Here is a 21,122-nt window from a genome sequence, read left to right as displayed (position 1 = left end):
TAACCTTAACCTAATCCTAATCCTAACCTTAACCTTAAACCCAAATCCTAACCCTAAAATAGACCCTTTTACTTGTGGGGCCCCATAAGATGGCCTCACAAGGTAGGTGGTTTCTGGTTTTTGTGTCCTGATGGGGACATTTGGTCCCCATTAGGATAGAAAAACCTGGTAAACACACGCACACACTCGCAAAACTATACTTGTGGGGCCCCCTCATTGACTACATTCATTTCCTAGCCCTTAACCCTAACCTTAGCCATGCAAACTACATGCCTAACCCTAACCCTTACCCTAACCCCAACCCTAACCCAACCCTTACCCTAACCTTAACCCTAAAACCAAGTCCTAACCCTAAAATAGACCCTTTTACTTGTGGGGCCCCATAAAATGGCCTCACAAGGTAGGTGGTTTCTGGTTTTTCTATTCTAATGGGGTCATTTGGGCCCCACTGGGTAAGAAAAACGAGTGTACACACACACACACACACACACACACACACATGAACTTAAACAAACGCACCAGCAACGCACCATAGGCACACATACACCAAGGCACACATAAAACCCAACACACAGTACATGCATCTACAACACATGTTATACATGCATATAACCAGCCGCATGCATGCACACCCACGAATACATGAAAGAATACGTGTGTGTTCGTGCACACACACTATCATAGACACACACATTTTAGGTTTAATATGTAATTACATTTTTATCTCTTATCAGGGCACAGCCACCAGTAAAAGGTACAAATTCATTGTGACTGGTCACGGTAAATATGAGAAGATCTCTGTTGATGATGAGCATGGAGAAGAATTCTCCAACGGAAAATCTGGTAAGAACGCAGCGAGCTAGAATTTGTGCTGGAATCATTTTCATTTTTATCACTGAATATCTGTTGTAAGATACTTACACGGTTAAAGATGTTATGTATAAACCAACTTGATAAGGGATGTGTGTACCAAAGATAAACCAAAGGCAAACAAATTCAGATAGAGAGGTGGCAGATGTGCAGCACGTTTGCAGATATTTGGCATTTTGGGACACCCCCAGTTGAAAATGTTCGCTGTGTAGTTTGCCGAGGATTGTGAGCCATGTCTCTTGTATGTCGAATGGCAACAAAACTGTTCCTGTGTTTTTGAATGCAGACATATGGGGTTGTGGATGGTGTGAGTGGTTTACTTTGTCTCAGTATCATCAAGTCATGGTTTATGCTCCAAGAAACCCAAAATATTACACATGACATCTTTAATGGTAGAAGATAAAACCTGTATTTAAAATAGGTATGAGATGGCGGCGCGAATTCATGTTTGCGAGGGCCTCACTCAGTACCGTCCATGCAGTGTCTTTGTCCACGTCTGCGTCTAAGTTTGTGTCTTTGTTTGGTGGCTGGGAGAGCTGGCTCTGGATCGGCTGGGAGAGCTTGGTCTGCTGCGTCCTGTGGGCCCAGGGACCACGGCCCTGCCTGGAGCTGTGCCCGAAGAGGTAACACCGATGGCAGTCTGACAGGACGCGGAAGCGGGGCAGGCTAAGCTAACTGCTAGCCCATGCACACTGGCAGTTCTAATAACATCGAGGGCGGTCTGGCAGCGGCCTCGCCTAGCGTTGACTGTGTTTTTGGTGGTGTGCTTTGTGGAGTGCGGAGAGGTGTGTCGAAGGTGTCTGGCTGGGAGAGTTGGCCTTGGATCGGCTGGGGGAGCCTGGTCTGCTGCGTCCGGTGGGCCCAGGGACCACGGCCCTGCCTGGAGCTGTGCTCGAGGAGGAAATGCCAAGGGCTGTCTGACAGGACACCGTAGCGGGGCAGGCTATGCTAACTGCTAGCCCATGCAGAGCGGCAGTTCCAACAGTCATCCTGGCGTTCCCGCTCTTGGACAGGGCATTTTTTTTCCCTATATGCTGGATATATGTGTTTGTGTAGTTTTTTGTAGTTTGGATATATGTGTTCTTGTAGTTTGGATATGTGTTTTTGTCTTTGTGTTGCACTGCCGGGGGAAATGAAACGACAGATGAATGGTCCTGATTCCTGATTTACCTAATTATGGAACTAGTGTGGGCCTTGTGTATCTCAATAGGTAGAGCATTAGGAGCACCGCCAGGGTTAGGGGTTTGATTCCTACTGCCCCAGTGATACAAAACCGTAGATAGAGCCATTTACAATGGCAGGTGTTGTGTTTTTGTTTCTGGATATATAATGTGGTTCAGAGCTGGCTTTTTTTGTAGGGGTCTGTTTGGAAGTTAACGCCTCTGTGGGTCTTTTAGCTCTGCTCTAAGGGAAAATGAGCGGTGTTCTGGATAAACATCTGAAATAAGGTTTGTGGTCAACAAAGGTATATGTGATTGAATGTTTTAGTTTCTGTGTGATAGACCTCTCTACAAATGAACATAGTGTTCACAAATGTATATACTTTGAGAGCAGTAAAAAAGCTAACATAAGACTAATTTTAAAACAGCACTAATATCCATCCATTATCCAAGCCGCTTATCCTAATCAGGGTCATGGGGGTGCTGGAGCCTATCCCAGCAGTCATTGGGTGGCAGGCGGGGAGACACCTTGGACAGGCTGCCAGGCCATCACAGGGCTGACACACACACACTAATATCTACCAATATGAAATATATAATATATGTTGTGGCAGGAATGAGGAAAAACACAGGAGACCAAGGTGAGTTTGATGTTTATTCCTAAACTCCAAAAACCAACTGCAGCAGGAACAACCCTGCACCGGAGAGCCCGGGAACGTAAACCACGCCCCCAGCTCACAGTCCTGCTGGGTGAGAGGCATAGCCCCTAGTGTCCGCCACACAGCCCCACCCCCCGAACACCCAGAAGGGAATCCTGGAAAGAAAATTAGTGTCTCACTGGAGGCTTAAGCAGCCTGCCATAACGGCTGTGCCGTCCCTCAGCCGAAACAGTAGGTGAAACACAGTCCAAAGCCGGCTGAGAAGCACAACGCTGAACCCGTGAAGACATTGCCGGGGTCCTGGAAGGAGGACGACCCCGACGGGGAACCTGGGCCGGAAACACAACTTCGCCTGCCACCCTGTGCGCCGGTTTAAGCCTATCAAGCGTGACACGCTCCCTACGCCCACCCATATCTAACACAAAACCCTTAGGACCCATCTCAAGAACCCGAAATGGGCCATCGTATGGGGGTTGGAGGGGCGAGCGGTGAGCATCATGCCGTACAAAAACAAAACGAGCCGACATGAGCTCCGCAGGCACGAACGACCGCGGAAAACAGTGGTGAACGGGGCCTGGAACTCGAGTGCTGTCGGACAAAAAAGGATAAACGGCCGGACGGGGTCGAGGAGCGGAACTCCCAGGCAAAAATTCCCCAGGGACGCGGAGCGGCTGACCGAGCACCAGCTCAGCGGGTGACGCGTTGAGGTCCTCCTTAGGAGCCGAACGCAACCCGAGCATAACCCAAGGTAAACGATCCACCCAGTTACCATCCGAGAGCGCAGCGCGCAGCGCTGCCTTGAGCGACCGGTGAAAACGTTCACACAAGCCGTTAGCCTGAGGGTGATACGCGGTAGTGCGGTATACCTGCACACCCAAGGATTGCACAAGTGCCGACCAGAGCTCTGACACGAACTGGGGGCCCCTGTCTGAGGTGATATCTGACGGAGCGCCGAAACGGGCGACCCAGGAGGAAAGAAAAGCGCGTGCAACATCCGAGGATGTTGTGGAGGATAGAGGGACAGCCTCTGGCCACCTGGTGGTCCGATCTACCATTGTGAGCAGATGCGTAAAACCCTGTGAAGAAGGTAGAGGGCCCACCAGGTCCACATGCACGTGGTCGAAACGTCTGGCCGGGATCGGAAACGGTTCGAGGGGCGATTTAGTGTGCTGGTGGACCTTAGCGCGCTGGCATGCTACACATGCAGCTGCCCACCCCTTGACGTCCTTGCGGAGGCCAGGCCAGACGAACTTGGAACCGACCAACTTCACCGACGCCCGAACTCCAGGGTGCGAGAGGGAGTGAATCGAATCGAAAACTCGACGGCGCCAGGCCACTGGAACAACGGGGCGGGGACGGCCGGTGGAGACATCGCAGAGGAGGGCAGGACTGCCTTCCTGCATCACAGCGTCCTCTAGCTTGAGACCGGTACGCGTTGACCTAAGAGCAAGGACGTCCAGGTCGCTGGGCTGGTCGGCAGCCATAGCGGAGAAATCCACACCGAGGTGCACAGGACACACAAGCACACGCGACAGACAATCAGCAACAGGGTTGGACTTCCCGGCCACATGCTGAATGTCAGTTGTGAACTCGGAGATCGCCGCTAGGTGGCGCTGTTGACGAGCAGACCACGGCTCAGTCACCTTGGACATGGCAAAAGTCAGCGGCTTATGATCCACATAAGCCGTGAATGGGCGACCCTCCAGCAGGAAGCGGAAATGCCGGGTTGCAAGGTGCAGTGCCAGCAACTCCCGGTCAAAAACGCTGTACTTGCGCTCGCTATCTCGCAGTTTGCGGCTAAAAAATGCGAGTGGCTGCCACGCATTCGCCACACGCTGTTCAACCACAGCCCCCACGGCTATGTCAGACGCATCGGTTGTTAAAGCTATGGACGCCGTGGGTGTGGAATGGGCGAGGAGGGCAGCATTAGCCAGGGCGCACTTAGCTCCGTCAAAGGCCTGGCAGTTCGGGAGTCCAGTCGACAGGGTCGTTATAGCCTTCTTAGGCCGCAGGGCTTCGTAAAGTGGCTGAAGGAGGTGGGCAGCGCGAGGGAGGAAACGGTTATAGAAATTCACCATGCCCAAGAATTCCTGCAATGCCTTAACAGAGACCGGGCGGGGAAATTCCGCCACCGCTTGCACCTTAGAAGGCAACGGGACCGCGCCTTGCGGCGAAATGCGGTGACCCAAGAAGTCATCACCGGCAGTCCAAACTGACACTTGGCCGGGTTGACTATCAGGCCGTGTTCGTCCAGACGACGGAAAACCTGTTTCAGGTGCGCCAGGTGCTCTTCAGCTGACGGACTGGCCACTAATATGTCGTCGAGATAAACGAACACGAAATCAAGGTCACGCAACACCGAGTCCATCAGCCTCTGAAAGGTTTGCGCTGCCCCCTTCAAGCCAAAAGGCATGCGCATGAACTCAAAAAGCCCAAACGGGGTGATCACCGCGGTCTTGGGCACGTCCTCTGCGCGCACGGGAACCTGATGATATCCGCGCACCAGGTCCACCTTAGAGAAGATAGTGGTACCTGCCAGGCGTATGGAAAAGTCCTGTATGTGTGGGATGGGATAGCGGTCATTGGCGGTGACGTTGTTCAGGCGGCGAAAATCGCCGCAAGGCCGCCACGACCCATCCGCCTTGGGCACCATGTGAAGCGGCGAGGCCCACGGGCTGTTGGAACGCCTCACTATACCCAGACGCTCCATGATGGCGAACTCCTCCTTAGCTGTAGCCAATTTTACCGCGTCGAGGCGCCGCGCGCGCGCAAAAACTGGCGGTCCCAGAGTGGGAATGAAATGTTCTACCCCGTGCTTAGTAACCGCGGTGGAAAAGGCAGGTGTAGTCACCGATGGAAAATCCGCCAGCAAGCGCTGGAAAACATCCCCCTAATGCTAAAAAGTTAGCGTGTGTTAACGGCCCGGCTCCCCCTGTCTCGCACGGAACAGTGGCGAAAGACACAGCATCAATTTAACGGCGGTTTGCAACATCAACCAGCAGACCATTAGCACACAGAAAATCCGCGCCGATAATAGGAACCGTAATGGCGGCCACTACAAAGTCCCACTCAAAATGGCGCCCGTGGAAGCAAACAGTCACCAACCTTGTGCCAAACGTCACAATGGACGAACCGTTAGCTGCATTTAACTGTGGGCCGCCGCCTTCGGCCGACCTGTCTGTCTTGGCAGGAGGGAGTAGGCTCTTTTGCGAGCCTGAGTCCACCAGAAACCGTCTTCCTGACATCGTGTCCTTAATGAAGAGCAGCTCACTACGTCCACCAGCGCCCACAGCTGCTACTGAGCGCTGCCCTGGAGTTTCCCGCCGCCTCAAACGTGCACGGAGGGACGCAGCGCCTCGCCTTGCCGCCGAACCGCTGGTGGAAGAAATAGAGGCCTCTCCCGCGCCGTCTCCGGGCAGTCACTCTAGCCACCACTGCCGGGTCCACGTCCTCCGACGTCGGCTGCAGAGGCTCCGATGCCACACTCTGCACAGAGAACCGTCTGGTAGCCAGCAGGACCCGATCGGCCTCCTCAGCCAAACCGTCACCAGCGGCCAGACATGGGGAGTTAGCCAAAGCCGCGCGCACAGGAGACGGGAGCTGGCGCAGGAAAACGTGCGGGAAAAGGAATCCACCTTCGTCTGAGCCAAGCAGCGACAGCATATTGTCCATGAGATCCACAGCCGTCCCGTCGCCCAAACCAGATAGGGAAAGGATTCTATCTGCCCTCTCTGCGGCAGATAGGCTGTACCTCCGGAGCAGAAGATGTTTGAGGGCGACGTATTTACCGTGTTGCGGAGGGGCGCGCAACAGCTGCAGGGCCCGGCGTGTGGACTGCTGGTCCAGCGCAGCGACGACCAGATAGTATCTGGAGTCGTCCGCGGAGATTCCACGCAGGTGGAACAGCGCCTCGACATGCTGGAACCACGAGGCCGGGTCGCTCTGCCAGAACTCTGGGAGTTTCACAGCCGCGGCGAGAACGGCCGGCTGTGAGAGTTGGGGCGGCGTGGCCGAAGTGGATTCACACTCCTCTTCCGCTCCAAACATGTTAAATTCGGGGTCACCAATGTGGCAGGATGAGGAAAAACACAGGAGACCAAGTCGAGTTTGATGTTTATTCCTCAACTCCAAAAGCCAACTGCAGCAGGAACAACCCTGCACCGGCGAGCCCGGGAACGTAAACCACGCCCCCAGTTCACAGTCCTGCTGGGTGAGAGGCATAGCCCCTAGTGTCCGCCACAATGTCATATATATGTAATATATAATATATAATGCACATACATACATTTATAATATATAAGATATACATGTGTTCTACATATATATGTATTATGTAATATATCTATCCATTATCCAAACCACTTATCCTGATCTTAGGGTTGTGAGATGCTAGAGCCTATCCCAGCAGTCACTGGGTGGCAGGTGGGGAGACACCCTGGACAGGCCGCCAGGCCATCACAGGGCTATATATATATATATATATATATATATATATATATATATATATATATATATATATATATATATATATATATATATTGTGTTTTTTTCCGAAACCGTCAATGGTGTTATAAGTGCTCAACTAATGAGGAGCGGAATATCAACACAGATACAGGAAAAAAAGTTTGAATGCATTGCAGTACAGGTCTGTTTCGTGCGTCTCACACTCATCAAACTGTATGATTCTTTGTTTAACCACAACTATATATATATATACATATATATATATTTATAAAATAGCGTTTTATTTCCCGGAAACCATCAATGGTGTTGATAAAAGTGCTCAACAAATGGGAGCGGAATATTAAGATATATGTAGGGAAAAAAACTTTAGTACATTTCAGTACAAGCTTGTTTCGTGTGTCACACACTCATCAGCTGCCAATGTAATTAAACAACAAACTTAGTTGTTTAATCACATTGGCAGCTGATGCGTGACACATGAAACAAGCTTGTACTGAAATATATTAAAGTTTTTTTCCTACATCTATCTTTATATATGTGTGTGTGTGTGTGTGTGTATGTAATATCCCTGTATGATGGCCTGGCGGCCTGTACAGGGTGTCTCCCCGCCTGCCGCCCAAGGACTGCTGGGATAGGCTCCAGCATCCCCGTGACCCTGAGAGCAGGATAAGCAGTTCAGATAATGGATGGATGGATGTAATATACAGTGCTGCTTGAAAGTTTGTGAACCCTCCAGACATGGTCACTGTTTTTGTAAAAAACATTAAAATAAGCTTATTACACATACATCCAAATCCCAATTTGTAAAGCACACCTTCCAAATAATGGACACACACACAAAAAGAGATATATTTTCATTATTTAATTCAACAAAGGTGGTTTACTTGACAAAAACTGAAAATTTAACATGTGCAAAAGTATGTGAACCCTTGTATTAGTAGCTTGTGGCTCCTCCTTTTGAGGCCATTACTTCCACCAAATGTCTTCTGTAACCACTAACTAGTCTCTCGCATCTGCTTATGGGGATTTTTGCCCAATCCTCCTTGCAGAAATCAGCCAGTTGAGAGAGGTTGGAGGGACATCTGGTATGTACCAACTTCTTCAGGTCTCGCCACAACATTTCAATTGGATTAAGGTCCGGACTTTGACTGGGCCTATCCAGAGTACGAATCCTCTTTCTCTGAAGCCATTCCTTTGTAGTTTTGCTGGAATGATTTGGGTCATTGTCTTGTTGCATAATCCATTTTCGTCCCAGCTTCAACTCCCTGACTGATGGCAGGAGATTCTGGTCAAGAATTTGTTGATATGCCGGAGAATTCATGGTTCCTTGGATAATATGGAGTCATCCAGGTCCAGAAGCAGAAAAGCAGCCCCAGACCTTCACATTTCCACCACGCTTCACTGTTGGGAGGAGGTTCTTTTCTTCATATGCCGTGTTGGCTTTTCTCCAAACATGTTGGTTTTGATTGTGACCAAATACTTCTATTTTGGACTCGTCTGTTCAGAGAATGGACTTCCAGAAGGTCTCTGGTTTGTCCAAGTGCTCTCTGGCAAAGTTGAAACGGGCAGCTTTGTTCTTTTTTGAGAGCAGAGGCTTCCTTCTAGCAACCCTCCCATGAATGTCATGGCTATTCAATTTTCGTCTGATTGTAGATGCATGCACATTTGTCCCAGATGCTAACAGAGAGGTCTGCAACTCTCTAGAGGTGATGTGTGGGTTGGCCTTTACCTGATTTATTATGTTTCTGGTGCTTCTGGGTGATAGTTTTGATGGGCGTCCACTTCTAGGCAGAGTTGCTGTCATGTTGAAGGCCCTCCATTTGTAAATTATTTGTCTTACAGTGGATGGATGGAGCTGGAATCTTTTGGAGATGGTCTTATATCCCTCCCCAGACTGATGGGCTATCACTACCCTCTTCTTCATGTCCTCGGATATCTCCTTTGCTCTCGGCATTGTTGATTTGTATGGGACCATAGTGGCTTATTTGGTTTCCTCTCTCTTTTAATTCGTGCAGGCCAAACCCTTTCCCAAGGATGTCTCATTTCATTGGTCTGCTTAAATGATTAATTAAGCACCCAAATGTGTTTCACCTAAGTCTGTTACCTGCTTGACTTAACCAATGCAGCTGGGGGTTCACTTACTTTAGCACATACCCTAATACCATGTTTCATGTAGTTTTTGGGCTACTTAAACAAGTCCCACTAAACAAGTAGATGCAATTGATAAACATATATCTGACATTTCATATATAAAAACTGGTGATGATAAAATAAGAAAATCATGGTAAAACAACAGAAACATCTAAACTGCTCAAGGGGTTCACATACTTTCAAGCAGCACTGTATATGTAGCAGTAATATGTAAAAGCAAAATATCCATTTGTTAGATACTTGCTTTTTCTCCCCAATTGGGCCCATCCAAATACCCCACTCTTCCGAGCCGTCCCGGTCGCTGCTCCACCCCCTCCCTCTGGCAATCCGGGGAGGGCTGCAGACTACCACATAACTCCTCCGATACATGTGGAGTCGCCAGCCACTTGTTTTCACCTGACAGTGAGGAGTTTCACCAGGGGGATGTAGCGCGTGGGAGGATCACGCTATTCCCCCCAGTCCCCCCCCCCGAACAGGCGCCCCGACTCACCAGAGGAGGCGCTAGAGCAACGACCAGGACACATACCCACATACAGCTTCCCACCCGCAGACACAGCCAATTGTGTCTGTAGGGACGCCCGACCAAGCTGCAGGTAACATAACACGGGGATTCGAACCGGCGATCCTCGTGTTGGTAGATACTTGCTTTTTTATGCTAACATAAATGCTTCAAAATTCACAAAATGAGGGTTTAATTATCAGTTTTATTTCATATAACAAAACATCAAAATCTTGTAAGTTTGTTTTGGCTACAGACCTCATTTGATGCAATTAACAAATAGCAAAAACCCCGGCTAAGAAATGCTAACTCACTTCCGGGTTACTGGGCAGAAAACGACCACCACACTGTAGTCTCTTCAAGAAGTTGTGACTCATGTGGTTGGAAAATATTAACTTTTCATTCTGCTGGTCTTGTGGATCAAGAGCTTAAGAGGCAATAATGGCTTTAAAACCAAGTTTAAAGCTGCAGTGAACAACATCACATGGTATTTATGCAAAATACCACAACCCGTTACCTCCTGCTATGAAAACAAATTATTCTTCATCCTTCCATTTTGTTATGAACTGAAATTTAATCCAATAAGATGGCCAGTCTCCAATTATAGCAAGTTTGTTATCAAAAAATAGAAAAAGAACACTTCGCTAAACGGTTTCACAGCATTTCGAACATATCTAGAGGACACATTGTTGAAGAACATGCAAGAGAACATGAAGCACCCATAGAGAAGCTGCGGGTCCTGAAACGCCAACAAACTCCCACTGTTATTTTGTTTAAAACTCTCTTTTCAGAGCTTGACTCGTTGGAGTCCCTCCATTAACAGCTGCCTATGTGTAAAGTGTTTGCGTAAGATGCTTCCCATGGGCATGCTAAAGCGCTAGCGCTAATAATTTTACCGCCTGTCTATAAATCACTTCATTATCTCACCCTGAAATCCACTCTGCACAGCCTTAACTGGCTACACTTTTCCTTCGAGTCATTATCACAACGTGTTCGACAGAGAGTTTTATAGTTTGGATACGTTTTTTAAAAATAAAATAAATAAAAACTCCACGAAGAGATTTAGACCATGTGACAGTAACCCTCACCGTTGAAACCATTACCAGTTGAATTCATTTAGGTGGTTGAGCAGCTCCTCTCAGCAGGTTGGCCCACCATTACTATTTACTATTCAGAGGAAACGCTGCACCAATAGAAACCACACCTTTGACCCTCACGTTTCTCCTGTGCCATCACCCTGCAGTATCCCACGGACATCTTACATCACAGTGGCGTCTGCAGCCTTTATTCAAATCACATTCTCATCACCTGTAAATCTAGCACTGTCTCAAGCTACCAGCTCAGCGGTCATCTCTGTGAGGGTGCATCAGCAAAGTATTGCCATCTGCTCTTTGCTCAAACATAAATGTCAAGAAAGCCACGTTGCAAAACCCACTCATCCATTATCTAATTACAGTTCTTGCAGTGACGCAAGTAGCACCATTTTGAATACCACAAGGCTATATAAAAAGAATTAGAGAGCAATAAAATTTTCATTTATAAATGAAATATTTTTGTCTAAATTTCATTGGATTCTAAGTGTATAAGGGAAATTACTTTTGCATACCCAAGTCAGAAGTAGCGTAGAACTAACCTCTGAACTGTATGTATCAACTTTCTGCCTAAATCATCACCGACATCTTGTTATCAACAGGTTTATGTCTCAGAAAATTACAAGGATTTTAGTTTTACACACATTTCCCTCTAAGTATCATCATATATCAGAAAGTCTGCAGCTAAATGGTCTCAATTGTTTCATATCTGGTAAAAAGGATCCACACTGGACAAAAGAAAGCTCTGAAATTACATACATATAATGAGCTTTAATCTGATGAGACGTCTATATAACTTTAAGACAAACGTAGCTCCTTTTAAGAGATCATTCACAGACACAAATCTGTAACAGCCAGGCGCAATCATTCAACCGGTGCTCATGTGTGAAGTGTATCGCCCAAAATTCTCCTTGATATTGCCATAAATGTCATTATATTCAACACAGACTAAAACACCAGACCTGTACATCATTGAAGTCACTACGATTTCTACACCTGTACATAAAATAACTGAATAACAGCCTTCTTTTTTTCTTACATTATCTTATTAGCACTTGTGTTGAAGCTTAAAAACCACTGAAGCCCCTTGCTGTTCTGTTAAAGTCTTTTGGTTCCTCGTCTTTGTGTTTGCGCCCTATCAGGCCCATTTCAAACACCGTCGAAATCTTGGTAACTGGCCTTGACGCTGCCTCCCTCAGTTTCTTGGCATCAAACTTTGGACTAAACAGCAGCACGGGCAGACGATGAGCAAATGCTGGGATCTCTACAGGTTCATCCTTTTTCTCCTCCCTCTCTTTCTCTTCCCCACTTTTGTTTAGTTCGATCTGATGCATGATGTTTTCTTTAGTGGAAAACATTTGGAAGAGGACGGCATCCCACATCTGCGTTACCTTGGGAGCATTATTGCTCAGTGTCTCACTCGGGTCACTTGGCATTTCATTGGCCTTCTCCTCAACTTTTTTAGCTTTGTTCTCACCTTGCCCAGTTGCTTCTTTCTGAGAATCCAACTCTGGAAACTTGGGCTCCTCTTGCTCCACCACCATATGCTTCTTGAGGCGGGACCAACCACTTAATTTAGATTTTAGCCCCTTTGGCTTCTGAATAACCTTAAGGAGCGCCTCAGCTTGGGGAAGGGCATCCTCCCCTTCCTTATTCTCAGATACAGATTTGGCTGGTGGTGCCAAGGCAAATTTTACATCTTTTCCAAGCTTTTTCATCTCATCTGAGTTGCTTGTTGGAGGAACAGCCTTTGCAGGAGCGGAGTCCCCTGCTAGCGGAGTTGGAGCACTTGGCATTGAACCTTCTGCACCTGAAGGTGTCACTGACTTTTTGTGCTGTGAGATGCCAAGTTTTGTCTGAATTTCGGTTACTTGTTCGCCTGTCTGGACTGCATCTTTGGCGACAGGTTTTGTTATTGCTGTCAACGGTACTTTGCTGTCAACCAACCTTTGCTTGGTTAGCAAAGGAGACTTGGTTTCAGTGGTGGCTGACTGAGGTTTAGGCACCTCTTTAATTGTCATTTTTACTGTCTCTTTTTCAGGAGTGCTTCTATTCTCTGGTTTCTCTGCTGTTGGTTTTGCTTCCGACACAGTTTTTCCTTGTTTTTCTACAATACGACTGGACATTTCTTTTGTCTCGTGTGATGATAATGTTGTTTCTGAGATAACTGATGCCTGTGAAACAACAATAGTTGGAACTACCACTATGGGACTGGCAGTGATCTGCTCATCTCTCAGATGTGGTTTAGCTATCTCTGTAGGGCTTTCTTCAACTTTAGACACTCCAGCCAGAGGTGTTTTCAGAGACAATTCCTGGCTGGGTATTTTAGATTCTGCTGATGCTTTTTTCTTGGTTGTAACCTCCTCTTGAGTTGGCGTCTTAGACCTAGCAATACTAAATGCTGGTGAATAACTTTGAATTCCACCGTAGGCAACATATTCAGCTGGTGTAAGTCCACGGTATGCTGACTTAGGGGAAACAGAGGTTGGGGTTTTAGGTCTTGAAAATGTTACAGGTGATGCCCTCGAGGGGGATATTCCATATGTAGGGGTCTTTGGTCTTTGATGCCCAGTAGTTGCGATCGCAGGTTTTGACGTCTCATATGTTGGAGTCTTAGGTCTCTGAAAGCCATGGGGAGTAGGCTTTGCTGGCTCAGATGTGGGAGTTTTAGGCCTTTGATCCACAACGGCACCTGTTTGGGCCTTAAACTTTGTGATCTCAAGCATTGCAGGTTTCTGATTAGTAAATTCTGACTTTGAAACACTTTCATGCATTGATATGGCTGCAGATTGCTTGACAGGAGTCATGTCTGAGTGACTGTCCCCATTTAGAATACATGTATCGTTTAAAATTGGCTTGGCTGATTCAGGCTCAATGGATTTCATATGTTCGGAAGTAGACAATCTGGCAGTAGTAGAAACCCCTGTTGGGGTTTTTGACCTCTCTGGCTCCACTGTGATTGGTGATACTGCGAATAAAAGAGGATTTGGTCTTGAGATTTCAAAGACAGGGGTTTTGGCTCTTGTCACATTATATGAGGGTGTTCTTGGACGTCTAGGTGGAGTTCTTGATGTTGGAAGCTCATATGTTGGCGTTTTAGCTCTTTTGATCTCAGATGTTGGGGTGACACGTTTGATTTCAGGTGTGGGTGTTGTGATTCTGTTCATCTCTGTTGTAGGTGTAGCAACCCTTTTGATTTCAGAGGGTGTTTGGCTTCGAGAATCTGTGGTTAATGAAGCAGTTTGACCAGTTGGTGTTGCAGCTCTTTTGATTTCTGATGTTGGAGTTAAACCTCTTTTCCCCTCAGATGTTGGTGTTATACCTCGTAGTAATTCTGATGTAGGCGTTTTAATTCGAGGTAGTGTATTGCCAATGGCCGTTAATCCAGCCGTATCATACACTGGTGGGGTCCTGGATGTCTCATAATATGATGTGTTTGCAGTGTACATTCTAATCTGAGGGACATCAAACATTGGTCTAGGGGATTTGGAGGTTTCTGTTGCTTTAAATGTTGGACGGGGACTTCTGGGTTTGATGAGTGGGGTTAACACAGTGAGAGGTACTCTTATTGCCTGACTCCCTGTGAAAGGAGTGGGAACTGGACTCCTGGGTTTCAGAGGTGGGGTTGTCATTGGGACAGGCTTTATACCAACTTGAGTTTCATGGACTGGACTGGGAGAAACCACTATCACTTGAACAGCTGGTAATGTCACCTCAGAAATAGAGGTTTGCCCTGATGTTTTTAGTCCTGCTGCTGGGATGGCTGGCCCTGGAACTGGTGAAACTCGCGCCTGACCAGTCAGGGGTGGATAGGAACCAACTGGGGTCACATGCTGGGGATAGGAGTATGACGGGGCGGCAACCGTCTGGGGCGAGAACCTAGCCGCTCTGCCATACACTACACGTTGTGGGTAAGGGGAAGCCACATGCTGATACAAGGGCCTGACTGTGAAGCGTGGGGGCTGCGATACTCCATAAAAGGGTGTCTCTGGGGTCTTTGGGGGGGTGGAGTGGTCGCTGTGCTCCAGGTCAGGGCTCGCTTCATTCACTGGGGAAAGGCTCGAGCGGAAAGGAGCAGTTGACTGCACTGCTTGACTGGACGCTTTTTTCTTGGCAGTTTTCTTGAGGAGTTTCTGGAGTCGGGCATTGTCCTTGCTGGGCTTGGGCAGCAGGGGTGGAGGGTACTGCTGGGAAAACAGGCCAGGCAGGGTGACATTGCTAAAACTGACAGCCATCAGTACTTCAGCCCCCTGGGGATAAAAAGGAAAAAACTATCAGACAGATTTTGACAGCTTGGATGTTCATAGCAACATATATGGCCTAGTTGGTTGTAAAACTCTCCAAAAAAACAAATAGTGAATAAAATTACCCAAATGTTAGAGTACTCATGACTTTGACAATGAATGTTTTCTTTCTTTTTATTCTCTTTCAGACCCATACCAATGCGATTACTGAAGTGGCGTTCTTCCCAAAGAACTGTCTTCATTTTAAAAGGTTTACACCTTTCCATCACAAAACAATCAGCTGGCTATGATGAAATCAATAAGGAGCATCTCTCTTTCAACCAATCATTTTACCAATATTCAGTAAATCACACTCTCATTTGGATGTGTACACTCAGGATGGTTGGTGACTGTTCTTCTCTTCTGTATCTCAATGACTAACTCAAAACAATCCTACAATATAATGCTTGGCCAATACTCCGTATCACATTTTTTATATTTTCTGATATGTCAACCTGTTGTGTTTCAAATGCTGTGTATATATATATGACTGTGATATTTTCTTTTCTTTTTACTTGTTTTCTTATTCCACTGTGCTGATGTGAAATTACACATATATCTGTTGCTCATTGGATAAAATTGTGCAGGGTAACATAAAAAAAATCTTTAAATTAGAAATGTTTATATCTGCCTGTCTTACAGAATTATTCAATCTTATTGCCTCTATACAAAGTACTTCAACACACTTGTGCTTTGATTATATAACAACATCTAAAAATGACAATTTCTTTGGGAAAGCAGACATCTTCAGCACATACAAAGTATGATTTCATGGCTGTAACTATGAGTGATTAGTAAGTCATCTATCTTTTCCAAATACTCGCAGTGATATAATACAGACTTGCAAATATTCTCGGGTACCTGAGTAAACAAAATACAAAAATATTACGCTGACAACTTTTGCACCATATCACTCTAAATCTCGCCTACATTTCACCCATAAACCAACTATCTGTCTTCTCTTTTGCAGTACTGCAGCTCTGGTGCCTTTAGTTGTGTTTATGCTACTAGTGCAGACATCTCCACACTTCATCTTCACACTGCATACCCAGCTAGTACTATTTCTGCTTGATTCTGTTCATAACCCCTTTCTTAAATAAATTAAAACATTTTCTACTTTATATACTGTACAGCTGTGACAGTTATGCTTCAGTGATTTCTGTTTGTGTCCTCCTCACCTATACATACATGTTCTTATCAGCACATCGCCACATCTGTTTCGGGTAAACACACATTTGTGCATTCGTAGAGGAAGTGTTCCGATTCTAACAGGCCAGGCCGCACACCGAAACATCATAATGACAAAAGGGATGGACACGAGGGCGGTGAGGCTGACCGCTGAGCGAGGCGAAGGATCGCACCACATGGACAAGCGGGTCAGAGATCAGCTTTATGTAAACTGAGCTGTAAAAGCTTCCTACACTCAGCATGGAGATGTCTTTACAATGACTCTTTATGAGTGCGCTGTTCACGCGAGACACAATACAGACCACCCTGTCACAAAACGAGAGCCAAACCACTAAGTGGAAATATAATGAGATAGTCAAGTTTAACCCTCCCTCCCCCCCACTTCCCCAACCACCCACCACCACCAGCACCTCCACCCCCATCGCCTGAGACCACAGCCTCACAGCTGATCCTGGAAGGTTTCTTAGCCTAATTTTAGTTTGAAGGCAGAGCAGAGGCCAGCCAATCACTTCGCTCCTTTTTTTAATACCCTGTTTTTTGAGGGTTTTTTTTACAGGCCGCATCACTTTCCCAAAACTATAAATCAGCCGGCTTTGTTGCAGATCAGATATTAATCTGCAGATCACATCAACGACGGGATTCTTAACATTTACAGCTCCGACAGAATCAGACAGACGTCAACTCCGCCACGCGTAAAATAAGCTGCGTGTGTGACGCTATATTTTCTCGAGTAAATGTTTACGAGTCTGCAAGTTTTACTTATACATAGACACAGGTAGCTACGGCTACAACACAGTCCTCTACTTCAGCTCTAAAAGATCCAGTCTTAAGATTGGAGCATGTGTAATGCAGATGCAACGGCGTGACACCGATACCCACGTCCCGCTGGGACCACCAATGCTAAAACTGTTCACGCTGCTGCAGGTTGCACTGGATAAAAGTTTTAATTTTTCATTTATAGCACAGTAGTTTTCCTATATATACGCCTGCTGCGGATCTGTTCTGGAGTCAAAGGGGATGGAGGGCACCTGACCCTCTGACATCACAGCCAGTGGACATTTGAGAGGACTGCAGGTTAATGTCATATGTTTTTTTTTGTTTGTTTTTTTTAAACAGAAAACCACTGAATCACAAGCTAGTGATGTCGTAACGTTTAAAGCCCTTGGTTCTCACTTTCTCATTTTTCTTCAAGCGAAAGACACCTGACTTCACGCTGGCCCTATAAAAATAAATAGATAGTATTCTCAATATCTGATATGTGTGTCACCTCGATGAAATGTAGGGCAGCCCTGGCAGCGTTCTAAAGCACCTCTACTCCTGCACCAGCGCGGGCTGAAGTTGCTGTCTGACACATGAGCGGAGGTCCATCCTTTTAAGGCTCTGGTAGGTTAGGCATTTGGAGCACCTCCAACATGCAAGTTCAAAAGAGGAAAGTGTAATAATAGCCATTGAAATAAAACTGTTGCCTTTACAATGGCCTCTGGTGTCCACCTTAAGTAAATGCATCCACCCCAAAAATCCCTCCACTGTAATTAAGAGGCTACACACACACATGCACGAATGCATGCACACACACACACACGCACGCGCGCGCACATACACACAGTGACCTTAAATTGTGTATTGAAGGGCTTACCAGGTAAAACTTGTTGCAGGTGAATAATACACTCCGGACAGGGTCCCCTTGACACAACAGGAGAGAAAGCAGAGTTTACAAAACATAACATGACTGATCAAACCGTTGCCTGTGTCTTTCTCGTGGTGTTCTGCGATAATGCTGCATCTCACTGATAATGAATAATGTGTAGTCGAGACAAGAAAGGGCTGTAGTGTTACTTTAAGCAGGACAACTAAATGTGATGAACTCAAAAGGCATCCCAAACACAAGATGGCTAACAGTCCCAGTCCCTGGTGATGGTTTATTGTTGCACTGAAAAAGCCAAAGCTCTCCGAAGAGTTGTCAGATAGCTGTCCCCCACCGAGCTCCAACTTGCTTAAGGGGGGGCTGCCTCCAACACCTGTTCTAGACCACTCCCTGACTCCCTGCCAACACCGTTCACATGCTAGAAAGACCTGTCTGGAGAATAAAAGGTGAATTTTGCTGTGTTTACCTGTGTGACTGCTGCTTGGGGGGCGGCTGGCTGCTGCCTGCTAGTCCCAGGCCGGAGTGTTAGAGCGGCAGGTTCATGTTGAGCCAAACTCTATCTCCCTTCCTACAAATGGAAGGAATGGTCTCCATGGCAGTCCAAAAATAAATCCTGAAGCCTTCGCACAGGATGACAGCGTTGTGACAGCGCACCACGGCCAGTGGCTGGCCCTCGGAGCCTTAGGTTTCACTGCCTCAGGACGACCACAGCCTCCCTCCCACACCTTGGCGGCATGCTGCCCCCTGGAGCCTACTATGAGCTCGTTCAGGATCACTTAAGACCGCCAATAACCCAAGTGCTAGTGAGCCCAGCTCCTACACACAACACCAGCCGCTCTGATTAATTGGGGCGACTCCAACCCTCTGATGTCTGGAAACTGGACTGTGTATCAAATGAACCCCACAGTTCAGACAGACCACGAGTCCAGGTGGTGAAAGTGAGAGTCTTTGGTTTTTAGGGACAGCTGCCAGGCCGACAGGGTTCTGATAACATTAGGAAACTAAAGACCATCCCCCAAAATCCTTAAAAACTCAGGGAAGATTCAACAGACACCATCAACAGAACCTCGCACTCCTGTCTCTCTGTGACCAGGCCATACATTCTGTTTAAGTGGCCGACACCTTTTGGGTGGAGGTGGTTCAGGAGCACCAAATAATAATGTCTTGTTTCACTCAGAGCACTCATGATAAATTTTGCTTGCCTAATGCAGAGGCCAAAATAGCAACAGGGGCTTCTTGGCAGGCTCTCTCCAAACTTGAGCCCCCCTCCTCACCACTAGGTCTGTCTTTCTCCTTATTGAGAGCCGGGGGCCCAAGACATCGGCCTGCCCTCCCAGCCTCGCCTCCCAGCATCTCCTTGGCCAATGAGGAGCCCGAGCGGATCGAGTGTCACTATAACAGAAGGACATAATCAGCGCGGTAAGTTTGCAGAGCCTTACAGCCAGTCTCGGCCAGCAGGGAGCTCACTTCTTTCAGCTTTTCTGAGGTAAGAGAGAGAGAGAGCGAGAGAGAGAGAGGGGTACACACTTGAATAAAGAATATGAGAGCAATTGAGGGAGACAATAACTCAAAAGTACAATGTTAAGAGCCCCGGCCCCAAGCTAAGAGCATCTCTGCCTGAGTTAAACCCTTGCCACTGTGTGGAAACAGGACAGCTTATGAGTAGATGTTTCTCTATTAGAGCTGCTGAGGTCATGGGCGAGAAAAAAATTGCTGAGCTGAATTATTGCACCGGCCATAATTCGGTCAGTGATGGTGTTTAAGTGTATCTAATTGCATGCCGGTTCCTAAGCATTAGCGATGGATGACTTTGTTTTTGTGCAGAGTATATGAGAAATTTGGTCAGATTCCAGTCCCCTAGCAGTTGATCATACCTATGGGATTTACAGATGCTTTAAGGCTCTTGCAACTATGTCTCAGCATTTAATTTAAGGAGGGGCATGACAAGGGTCGCCACAGTGAATTATGCAATGGATGATATACCTTGATTATCTTTATTAATTCTTACTGCAAATTTAAAAGTTTTCAGACAAGGAGATAGTGTATTTGCATATGGGTTTATATCTATCAGATAAGTCTGTCTGTTTATTTAGTCAGCCTGTAGATTAGAGAGGTAGGCTAACACTTTAATTCTGATAGACTTGGAGGATGAAAAATATATTGGAAAATTATTATCTGTAATAGGGTCCAATGGGTCCTGGTCTTGAAGAACAAGAATCTTCCTAATGCTGTTTTAAACCAAAATACTAATGTTACATAATGATGTCATCAGGATAGGATAAGAGACAAACAACTGAAAGGATTTTTAGTACAATTGTGAAGAAATTTCAACTGGAAAAAATGTTGTTGGAAATTTATTAGCAAATTTCGATGTTTACTTTTGATTGATTTGATTGATTTGATTTTGATGTTTACTTTCTTGAATGAAGTCAGTTCCATATTCGAGGTCTAGTTTTTAGCTGCTGGGAATTAATAATGACTAACCAAACCAATTGGGAGAGGTGGCCAGATAAGGAAAGGAGAGTGGAACTATGGGTACTATTCCAAGAGAAAGAACTCGATCTGTAACATCGAATCCACTGAAACTGGATCCGGGACCTTTTCTGAGAGACATTTGCAGCTGTCTGTTTTGAAATAGTTTTAATGTGGGGGCCCCGCACGGTGGCCCCACAGATATTAGTCTAATCAGTTTGGAACACATGAGCTAATCATTTAAGCATATTCTTACCATGTGCTTTTACATGGGCCTAAAAGAAACCGCTTCCGGAATTTTATTTTAGATGTATGTCATCGATACATTTGTGGTACAACAAACATTATGAGTTCTATAAAGTTATGAGTTCTATAACATTATGAGTTCTATAATGTTATGAGTTCTATAACGTTATGAGTTCTATAACATTGAGTTCTATAATGTTATGAGTTCTATAACGTTATGAGTTCTATAATGTTGAGTTCTATAATGTTATGAGTTCTATAATGTTATATGAGTTCTATAACATTGAGTTCTATAATGTTATGAGTTCTATAATGTTATGAGTTCTATAACATTATGAGTTCTATAAAGTTATGAGTTCAACAACATTATGAGCTCTATAACATGAGTTCTTTA

General features: G+C 46.2%; 1 protein-coding gene across 2 annotated transcripts in view; it reads left to right on the top strand.

The window, feature by feature from the left end:
- lsp1a (lymphocyte specific protein 1 a) overlaps positions 1–16,298 on the top strand; it is a 64,089-nt gene extending 47,791 nt beyond the window's left edge. For both annotated transcript variants that reach the window (XM_056281487.1, XM_056281488.1), the window contains 2 exons: positions 735–843; positions 15,327–16,298. In XM_056281487.1, the coding sequence (XP_056137462.1) occupies positions 735–843; positions 15,327–15,349 (132 nt within the window). In that variant the 3' untranslated portion in view covers positions 15,350–16,298. The remainder of the gene's footprint in view (positions 1–734; positions 844–15,326) is intronic.
- Positions 16,299–21,122: the final 4,824 nt, after the last annotated feature.

This window comes from Lampris incognitus, chromosome 6 (assembly GCF_029633865.1).
Source record: "Lampris incognitus isolate fLamInc1 chromosome 6, fLamInc1.hap2, whole genome shotgun sequence".
Lineage (NCBI taxonomy): Eukaryota > Metazoa > Chordata > Actinopteri > Lampriformes > Lampridae > Lampris > Lampris incognitus.
The sequence above is the reverse complement of the archived record's forward strand: the minus strand, read 5'-3'. Positions and strand labels throughout refer to the sequence as shown.